We start from the raw sequence: 10,705 nt of genomic DNA on the forward strand, positions 1-10,705 counted from the left end.
TTAGTCTACTGTTACTGAAGTTTTTCAACCATTAACTTAACACAAACTTAATATAATTTTTTGTTGAGTTTGGTATTTTTTCTGATTTATAGTTGCTTTTTAAAAATTAGATACTAATTTGAGGTCAATCTTTTCGAACGGTTTTTTTTAAATTTGGAATTAATTTTTGTTCTGGCCATTCCGCTGTTTTACATTTTAGGTTATTGTTCTCACTTGTCCACGAGGGGGGACTGAGTCTAAAAAGACGGTGGAATGTGTAATGCGGCCAGCCCCTAAGCAGAATTACAAAACAGCAGAATTACAAAACGGCTTCAGCAAAACAGTGGGTTGGCGCACTCACAGCACTCCTGGTGTTGCAATAGAAGGGCGGTTCAATAATTACGTAAGCATATTTTACCACTTTTTCACCCACCTCCCCCCCCTGTAAGACATAGTAAGTGTTACTGGGCCCATAGTGCCATCATAGTGGAGTGAAACACGTCGTACCTCTGATAAGAGATTGACAGCTTAGAAACTTCCGATAGTGGAGAGATAAGAAAGAGAGAAGAAGTTCAGAGTTGGAAATGAAGAGAGATATATGTAGAAAAAGATATAGTCTAGAGTTGGTAGAGTGACAACGTGCTTAACATAAAATTTATAATCTTACGAAACCAATTTACCCTCCGTATTTTTTTCTCATTGATATTTGCTAAATTCATTAAAGTGCTATTACGCAAGTAAAGTTTTAGGTAGTGCGAAGATTAGCAGGTACCGTTTATTTAGTTAAAAAATCTACTTACCGCTAACACTAAGAAAGTTAACCTGAAAAAGAAAATAATACTTACCTGTACACCTATAGATTGTCGACGTTGTAACCTTCGGTAGACCGGAACCTAGAATTGTTGGGAGAACACTGAAAATGTAAGAATAAATTAAAATACTTACCCTACCCTTAACTAAAACGAATAAATAAATTACAGCTTTGTAGCTGCTTAGTAAGCAACTGAAAAACAGTGTCTATTTCGTCTGCCGTGTTACAACATTCTACAAAGATTTTCATCTCTGAGTAGGAGGAAAATCGAAGTACAACCGAAGATGTCTCTAGGAGGGGAAAAGCAGAAAAATCAACGAAATTGTGCGAGTTGCACACGAAACGATTCTGCCGATGATATGGTGTGCTGTGACAAATGTGAGCGCTGGGAGCACTATGAATGTGCAGGAGTTACGGACTCGATTGCTGAGCCAGAATGCAGCTGGATGTGTCGTCGTTGCAGTGCCCGCGCTGAGGATCAACGGAGCAACACTAAGTCCGTTTTATCCTTCAATGAGTCATCTGTAAGCAAAGGTAGTAAAAGGTCGCAAGCTAGACTACAATTAAGCTTAAACCTTTTGGAAGCGCAGCGCGATCTGCAACGTAAGCGGATCGAAGAAGAGGAAGAGTATCTTAAACGTAAGTTCTCTCTATTGATGGAGATGGAAGAAGGAACCGACGCTGCTTGCAGTCGGAGCGGTGTCAGTTCGAGGGCCAATCAGGAAAGGCTGCAGAAGTGGTTGGAGAGAGAAGCTGGGGCGAAAGTAAATAGTGGCGAAGTAGCTACTACGTCTTGTCAGCGGTCGACCACGGGATCAGCTGGTCCGAAAACAGAATTTTCGAACGATATCAGTAAGGTACTTACGAGTCAATCAGAACAAAAAACCTCTACCCCGCTGTTAGTTCCGACTAGTGTACAAACTAATGTTAGTATCCCCTATAAGAGTGGTGTCATCTCATCAATAACAAACGGTGGTATCGCTAAGGTAGTAACTCAGTCGCAGATCCAAAATCTGAGTACCGTGCCGGTATATTCGTCAGCTGTTGCAAGCGTTACGAGCTCGTATGACGTTTTCACCACGACTAATACGAGTTGCCATAATTTCGGATCCACTCCATACAGCATGCAGTCCGCCCCGACACAGATCATTCCGAATATTCCCACACAATCAAATGTAACGGTTGCCGATTATTTGCGATCAAACGTTCCGATGTTGGCTTATAGTGTAGCCAATCGGTCCTTTTTGCCACCAGTCAGTGCCATTTCAACACACAGTCATTCGCATCCCGTCCCGCTTGTTCCATTTAGTTGTCCGAGCACTATTCCCTGGGTGGAATCAGTAAACCAACCATTATACCCGTCGACAACGATAATGACGTCCCCATACATGGGACAGTCTAGTTCTGGGCTTATTCTTAACCATACTACGCCGACGGTGCCGATAGTCTCTGCAGTCCGAACAACATCGGAAATTCAATCCGCCATCCCAGCAGTAGGATTAACGAGTGCGCAGGCGGCGGCTCGCTCAGTTATGTCGCGAGATTTGCCAAAGTTTTCCGGAAATCCCCGGGATTGGCCCATGTTCTACAGTAATTATAAAAACTCTACCAATGCTTGCGGTTATTCCAACGACGAAAATATGGCTAGATTGCAACGTTGCCTGGAAGGTCATGCGAGAGAGTCGGTGCGTAGCCGCTTGTTGATGCCGGCGTCAGTACCACATGTCATAGAGACTCTCCGTAAATTGTATGGGAGACCGGAGTTATTGATAAATTCTCTATTGAAAGACGTTCGGGATATTCCGCCTTTGAGGGGAAACGATTTAAAAGCTCTCGTTAAGTACGGACTTGCCGTACAAAATTTAATTGAACATGTCATTATTGCCGAACAACCAAACCACCTATCAAACCCAATCCTGCTTCAAGAGTTGATTGAAAAATTACCGACATCTTTACAAATGCAGTGGGGGTGTTTCAAACTTTCCCGTGGCGAGGTCAACTTGGTGACCTTTAATGAATTCATGCAGGGTTTATTCAATGTTGCAACGGATCTCACGGCAAATGATGAATCACATACCCGAGTTGATATCCCCAGAAAGGAGAAAAATCGCAATGAAAAACTTTTCGTGCATTCGGGTGAACCGGTAGAGGCTGTCACGCAGGTAGATGAAAATCAGGGGAGAAAACCTGACAAAACCTGTAGCTTCTGTGGGGATAGTAAACATTTGATATTAGCTTGTTTTGGATTTAAATCGTTGGATCTAAACGGTCGGTGGAAAGCTGTTAACCAAAAAAGGCTTTGTCGCTCCTGTTTGGTACCGCATTGGAAAGGTGCATGTCGGTCGAAGCGAGAGTGTGGGATAGACGGTTGTTGTATTCGCCATCATCCCTTGTTGCATTATTCTCGCAATGCTTTGGAAGTGCAAGCTGGGACTAGTATGGCTAACAATAGTTCCGTTGCTCACCAGAACCATCATTTCGCTGCTTCTTATACACTTTTTCGATACCTCCCGGTCACGCTGTTTGGAAACGGTACTGAAATAAAAACTTTCGCGTTTCTCGATGATGGCTCTTCCTCGACATTATTAGAAGCGGGGTTAGCCAAACAATTAGGGCTTTCGGGAAAACCTGAAACACTCTGGTTAAGCTGGACAGGGAAAATAGATCGCCACGAAAAGGAATCGGAGCGCGTACACTTGAAAGTAGGTGGATCTGGGTGGAAATCATCGTTTGCACTGGAGAACGTGAGAACGGTTCGGAATTTAGGTCTACCCAGCCAGACACTGGATTATAACAATCTTTCCAAAGTTTTTCCATACTTGAGGGGTCTTCCAATCGAAAGCTACACTAACGTGAGCCCCCAAATCATCATTGGTTTAGAGCACGCTCGCTTACTGACATCACTCAAAGTGCGCGAGGGTGACGGTTGCGGCCCGATAGCTACCAAGACTAGACTGGGTTGGTGCCTATTTGGCAGAAACTCACCGATGGACACCGTCGTCGAGCAACTTCACGTCCATGCGGAAGAGTCCATGAGCAACAGTAAGCTTCACGAATCGATGAAGCGCTTTTTTGCGATTGAGGAAGCTTCAGTTTCTAAAAAGTTAGATGCAGAAGTGGACAAACGTGCGTGGCAGATTTTAGAGAGTACGACTGTACTGAAGGGAAATCAATTTGAAACGGGGCTGCTTTGGCGAACAGATAACCCATGTTTTCCAGACAGTCTTCCGATGGCAGTAAAGCGATTCCATAGCCTAGAAAAACGACTAGCGCGTGAACCAGTACTGGCTACAAAAGTTAGGGAACAAATCGCCGATTATGAACGAAAAAATTACGCACACCGAGCAACCAAAGTGGAACTGGAGACAACAGACCCTTCGCATAGTTGGTATCTACCACTAGGTGTAGTAACCACCCCAAAGAAACCTGAAAAAATACGCCTCATCTGGGATGCCGCGGCGAAAACCAGAGGAATATCTTTCAACGACATGCTTCTTAAAGGACCAGATCTTCTTACTTCGTTGCCGGCCGTTTTACTTCGTTTCAGGCAAAGGAAAATTGCCATCTGCGGTGACATATGTGAAATGTTTCACCAAATCAGGATACGCAATGAAGATAAACAGTTCCAACGGTTTCTCTGGAGAGATGACCCCAAAGATGCCGTGCAGATATGGGTGATGGACGTTGCGACGTTTGGGGCGACTTGTTCCCCATGTTCCGCCCAATATATTAAAAATTACAACGCACGGCGGTTCGAGAACATTTACCCGAGAGCGGCGTCTGCTGTAATTGACAACCACTACGTTGATGATTTTTTGGACAGCGTTGATACGGTGGACGAAGCAGTGCAACTGGTAGAAAAGGTGAAAAGTATACATGCAGCAGGTGGATTTAAAATCGGTAAATTCTTATCGAACGCTCCTGTAGTACTTTCTCGACTAGGAGAGTCTAACGCAAACCGCTCAAAACCGTTTAAGATGGATGGTCACGGAGAATCGGAACGAGTTCTTGGGATGACCTGGATTCCATCCGTTGATGCGTTTACCTTCGACACGACTAGTATGCCGGAAATTCGAGAGCTAGTGGACACCAAAGTGGTGCCTACTAAGCGTCAAGTTCTTCGTACCGTCATGAAGCTGTTTGACCCACTTGGTCTGATCGCACACTATGTCATACAGGGAAAAGTTCTGATGCAGGATGTTTGGAGATCGGGAACTAACTGGGACGAGCCGATAGCAGAACACTTGCGCGATCGGTGGTACCGTTGGATTGAGCTACTTCATCAGCTAAGCTCAGTGAGGGTTCCACGTTGCTTCTTTGGCGGTGCAGATTCGACAGCTTCAAGTGACATACAACTGCACGTGCTAGTGGATGCTAGTGAAATAGCATATGCCTGTGTAGCATACCTTAGAATTCGGATGGGAAATGAAATAAAAACTGCATTAGTAGCTGCTAAAACGAAAGTGGCTCCGCTAAAACCACTCTCAATTCCCCGTCTAGAGCTTCAAGCAGCAATGATTGGCGCACGTCTAGCACAAAATGTGTGCTCGGATTTATCTTTAAATATCCAACGCAGGTACCTGTGGTCCGACTCAGCAACTGTGCTCGCATGGCTACGCTCTGATAGCCGTCGTTATCACCAGTTTGTGGCGTTCCGGGTAGCAGAGATTCTCTCCCTTAGTTGTATGGACGAGTGGCGACATATCCCGTCGAAGCTAAATGTAGCAGATGAAGCAACAAAATGGGGTTCAGGCCCATGTTTCGATCCAAATAGTCGGTGGTTTCAAGGTTCCTATTTCCTACACGACACGGAAGAGCGCTGGCCAGAGCCGCTCAAAAACAGTACAGCGACGTCTGAAGAATTGCGAGCTGTACACCTACACAACGTCAAAATAGTGGAACAGTTGTTTGATCCAGAACGTTTCTCAAAATGGTCGCGTATGGTTCGAGCAATGGCTTACGTACACCGGGCGGTAACAGTCTTCAAGAAAGGTCAACGTATGCCAGAGATTCTACAAAGCGAGGAACTTCAGAAGGCTGAGATGACCATCCTTCGTCAAGTACAAGCACAAACATATCCAGACGAAATAGCAAACCTGCGTACTGGTAACACTGTCGAAAAAGCTAGTAGCATATACAAACTAGTTCCCTTTCTCGATGAGTATGAAGTCGTTCGGATTGGGAGTCGAACCGGAGCTGCTCCAACCATCCCGTATTCAGCTAGATTTCCAGCAATACTTCCCAGAAAACATCGTGTCACGGTTTTGCTAATAGATCATTATCATCGTGAATTTCTTCATGGGAATGACGAGACAGTTCACAATGAAATTCGGCAACGTTACTTTGTTCCTCGTCTGCGAACTACTATTCGGACTGTAGCCGGTCTGTGTCAGTACTGTAAGGTAAAAAAGGCAGCTCCAAGTTCTCCGCAAATGGCACCGCTCCCGAAAATTCGACTCACTCCGTTTATACGTCCATTCACTTACGTTGGAGTGGACTATTTTGGGCCTCTCGAGGTTAAAATCGGTCGAAACACTGTCAAACGATGGGTGTGTCTTTTCACCTGTCTAACGATTCGCGCAATCCACCTTGAAGTGTGTAGTAGTTTGTCGAGTCAGTCCTGCATAATGGCATTCCGGAGATTTATCGCTAGACGCGGAGCTCCGCTTGAAGTATATACAGATAATGGCACCAACTTCGTGGGTGCCTCTCGTCAGCTAACAGAAGAGAAGCAGGCTATAAAGCAGATCGGCACAGACTGCGCAGCAACATTCACGAACGCCGATACGATGTGGTTTCTCAATGTGCCTGCCGCCCCCCACATGGGTGGTCCATGGGAGCGGATGGTCAGATCCGTGAAAGCTGCTTTAAAGGTTATTTCTGACACTCCTCGATACCCGAGTGACGAAGTATTGGAAACCATACTGCTAGAAGCAGAGGCAGTGGTTAACACACGACCGCTCACCTATGTCCCACTAGAAGGACCGGAAGACGAAGCCCTAACACCCAACCATTTCTTACTGTACGGTTCCAAGGGAATAAAGCAGCCCGTCACCCTTCCGGCGGGTACAAGTTATACCCTACGAGACAGCTGGAAGCTTGCCCAGCATATGGTCAACGGATTCTGGCGTAGATGGGTGCGTGAATACTTGCCCATGCTAACGCGACGCACCAAGTGGTTTGACCGAGTAAAACCATTGGAGGTAGGCGACATAGTTATGGTAGTGGATGAAGCTGTAAGGAACCGTTGGGAAAAAGGACGCGTTTTGGAGACCGTCATGGGAAAAGATGGTCAAGTGCGACAAGCGAAGGTTCAAACTGCCAGGGGAGTGTTTTCGAGACCAGCAGTGAAGCTGGCAGTACTAGATATTAAAACCAATAAGGGAACATCGGCAGGTATCGAAGCGGATGCGACAGTGTTTCACGGGCCGGGGGATGTTACTGGGCCCATAGTGCCATCATAGTGGAGTGAAACACGTCGTACCTCTGATAAGAGATTGACAGCTTAGAAACTTCCGATAGTGGAGAGATAAGAAAGAGAGAAGAAGTTCAGAGTTGGAAATGAAGAGAGATATATGTAGAAAAAGATATAGTCTAGAGTTGGTAGAGTGACAACGTGCTTAACATAAAATTTATAATCTTACGAAACCAATTTACCCTCCGTATTTTTTTCTCATTGATATTTGCTAAATTCATTAAAGTGCTATTACGCAAGTAAAGTTTTAGGTAGTGCGAAGATTAGCAGGTACCGTTTATTTAGTTAAAAAATCTACTTACCGCTAACACTAAGAAAGTTAACCTGAAAAAGAAAATAATACTTACCTGTACACCTATAGATTGTCGACGTTGTAACCTTCGGTAGACCGGAACCTAGAATTGTTGGGAGAACACTGAAAATGTAAGAATAAATTAAAATACTTACCCTACCCTTAACTAAAACGAATAAATAAATTACAGCTTTGTAGCTGCTTAGTAAGCAACTGAAAAACAGTGTCTATTTCGTCTGCCGTGTTACAACAGTAAGATTTTTTGATACCCCTATATATAGATTTTTATTATAGTTTTATCATCCTGAAGCAAGCAAAATACTTCGTTTCCTCTTCTGTCCTTAATTCGAGTTAATCGTCCTTACGTGATTTTTTTTTATGAATTTAACCGTCCACATTTTCGTGAGCACGGTTTTTTGAATAGCTGCATTAACAATGTTTTACTTACGTTAAATAATCAATTCACCCCCCTCCCTCCCCTGTAAGATAGCGTAAGAATATTGCACATACCCCCTCCCCCCTATTTGCTTACGTAATCATTGAACGGCCCCAGAGAAATGAATGTGAGAAAATATTGAAAAAAGAGAATAAGAAAACTTAGGTTTAAGTTAAGTGTTTTATTGCTATCATTAGCGATACCGCTTACCGTGCAACGCACGCGCTGCTTAAATTAACCGTTGTGTGGTTCAATCAACGTCAAGTCGAAAACAACATTCAAATCAACTCAAAAGTTTGGTCTTCTCGAAAAAAGTCCCTATGCAAAATTTCAGCTCAGCCGTGCAGTAGCCTCTTTCCCAGAAGTATAGTCATAAAATTCCGTTCCCACATACGGACATTTGATGTTACCTTCGATTACATAGTCTGAAATAGTACATTTTTCCGAAATTCCTTCGCTAGAGTGAAGTGCTGATACTACACGCGTTGTTTCTCACGGACGAAACAGCAACAAGGACATGGCAGTAAAATGAATAGGCAACAAAATAGAATAGCGGTAAAGTTTTCAAAGCCAAGAAATAAAATGAACCCTACTCCCCCCTGCTGATACTCTTGTTGAAAAATTGTCTTCTACGTTTGTATTGAGCTACACATTTGCATAGCAAGTGTTCAGAGGTTTCAGTTTCATTGTCATAGAAGCGGCATATGTCTGTTTGACATCGCGGTAGCCGTTTTAAATGATATTTAGCTGGACAGTACCCCGTGACCAGTCCAGTTGATATACTGAGTGATGCCTTGTTGAGGCATAATATTGTGTTTGTCTTTTGTTTGTAGGGTGTTATGAACAGCTTGGACTGTCTCAAAGAATTTGTAGCAGTCCAGTTTTTCTGTATCACTCAAGTAATCAATTTAAGTGTTACGTAGTAGTAGTCTTCTACAAAGTTGCTCAAAATGAAGACTGTAACGCGTAAAAATTGATCGACCAAAAAATCGTTTCCTTCAGTAAAAATTCATAATACAAAAATCTTCTTATTTTTCTTTTGGTAGCTCAATTCATACATTTCAAGGAAAAAATGTTCGTTCGCCAAATTTAAACTGCCGTGCCTTCCGCTTAACCCCTTCCATTCAATTTGGCACAGTAGCCCTTATTTGCCGCCGAACACCAGTTAGATTTAAATTGCTGCTCGTTTTACACGGATATTTTTTTTTTCGAGATTCCGTTTGACCAAGGACCAATACCGTTCGATAGGCCGGAGTTCTGGGCTGTAGGGAGGGTTGTGGTCTTTGGGTACCACCACAACGTTGTTCTTATCGCACTGCTCGATTGCCTTTCCATAGTGGCAGCTCGCCAAGTTTAGCCGAAATAGCTCTTTTGATTGATGATTCCCGTAGTGATGAAAATGCCGCTTTTGAGACCATACGTGCTTATGGCCTGCCAGACGAGATATTTGTTCGGAAACTTCGAAAGTTTGTGGGTTTCAAAAATTTCGGCCACATTGTCTTTCCTTGATGGAGCATAAAACTAATAGCCGTGTACAGCTTTCGGGACTGCTGCTATGTGTATTGTTCGTAATCTCGGTTCGCTACCTTCATCTTCTTGAACGTCGACAACTCGGCTTGTTTCCTGGCCCTCTGAACAGTAGTATGGGAGACATCGAGCTTGCCGTTCCGAATGGTTAGGATTCCGCCACTATTTCACCACCATCTGCTTCGTCGTCGTTGCCTCGTCCGGATTACAATTGGTGCCATTTCCAGGTTTCCTGGCGGTCGAAAGACCCTCCCCGAACACTTTGATATCGTTTGTCATGGTCAATTTGACCACATCCACCAATTTTGCCAACTTGGCGTGCAAGAACGTGGAGTTTTCTTACTGTGCGAGTGAAATTTTAACACGCTACTTTGCTTACTTGACCGTCATTTTGAAAACTGGAGAGCAAACGGTGAAAACTCATCATAGCAACCATTGTTTATACACTCAACTTACAAATGAAGCATTTTCATCAACGAATTTTCAACAGAAACACATCCTTTCAATGTCGACCAATTTTTGCTCGCTCCAGACTTCAACGAAAGCTTCTCTGCAAATAATATAACATTTTTCCGCAAACAAAAATTTTAGTTGGTTTTATTTCGGTTAATTTAGGTCCCCCCTAATTTTCGTTTCAATTCAAATGTAGACTTACTTAGCAGAAGAAAGTATGGCCCTAAAATTTCGAAACAAAATCAAAGTAATTTGATAAAAAGTGGTCCGCTAATGATGATAGAAACTTTGGTTGGCTGCTGAACGAATCCCGTTGCAGCCGTATAGAGCAATGCGTGGATTTTGTTTCCTGAAAATATGCGTTTTCCAGTTTTTAATTATGTTTTCATGTTGTATGAGATGAATATATGGGCTGAAATGAGTAATGGAACAGTTCACCTATTTTTCTACTTCATTGTTTCCAATGATTGCGTGAATCATTCTAATGGATACGGTACTTGGCGTGCAATTGCTTGGATTTGAGTCAAAAAATAAAGATCAGGGAAGTCTTTCACAAATGAAAAACGAATAACGGCAAAATCTATCAATGGAAATGAGATTTTTGGGAATATCATCATTGTAGTTACAGTTTTTTATCAGCTTTGACAGCAAAACAGTTTATTTTTGGTGAAACCAAAAGAAAAAACTGCTAAACCACACTACCTCGAAGCATAGCTAATTACTTACTTTTAC

General features: G+C 43.3%; 2 protein-coding genes across 2 annotated transcripts; both read left to right on the forward strand.

Annotated features, from left to right (window-relative positions):
- Nucleotides 1-460: 460 nt before the first annotated feature.
- On the forward strand, nucleotides 461-6,418 carry LOC129720638 (uncharacterized). The gene is made up of 3 exons (XM_055672126.1): nucleotides 461-900; nucleotides 960-6,339; nucleotides 6,386-6,418. The coding sequence occupies exons 2-3, from the start codon at nucleotides 1,075-1,077 to the stop codon at nucleotides 6,416-6,418; spliced, it is 5,298 nt and encodes a 1,765-aa protein (XP_055528101.1). The 5' UTR covers nucleotides 461-900; nucleotides 960-1,074.
- Nucleotides 6,419-6,527: 109 nt separating this feature from the next.
- On the forward strand, nucleotides 6,528-7,672 carry LOC129725376 (uncharacterized). Its single transcript, XM_055681145.1, has 2 exons — nucleotides 6,528-7,535; nucleotides 7,627-7,672. Exon 1 carries the CDS (start codon nucleotides 6,580-6,582, stop codon nucleotides 7,252-7,254), a length of 675 nt encoding a protein of 224 aa, XP_055537120.1. The 5' UTR covers nucleotides 6,528-6,579; the 3' UTR covers nucleotides 7,255-7,535; nucleotides 7,627-7,672.
- Nucleotides 7,673-10,705: the final 3,033 nt, after the last annotated feature.

This window comes from Wyeomyia smithii, chromosome 2, assembly GCF_029784165.1.
Source record: "Wyeomyia smithii strain HCP4-BCI-WySm-NY-G18 chromosome 2, ASM2978416v1, whole genome shotgun sequence".
In the NCBI taxonomy this organism is placed as follows: Eukaryota; Metazoa; Arthropoda; class Insecta; order Diptera; family Culicidae; genus Wyeomyia; species Wyeomyia smithii.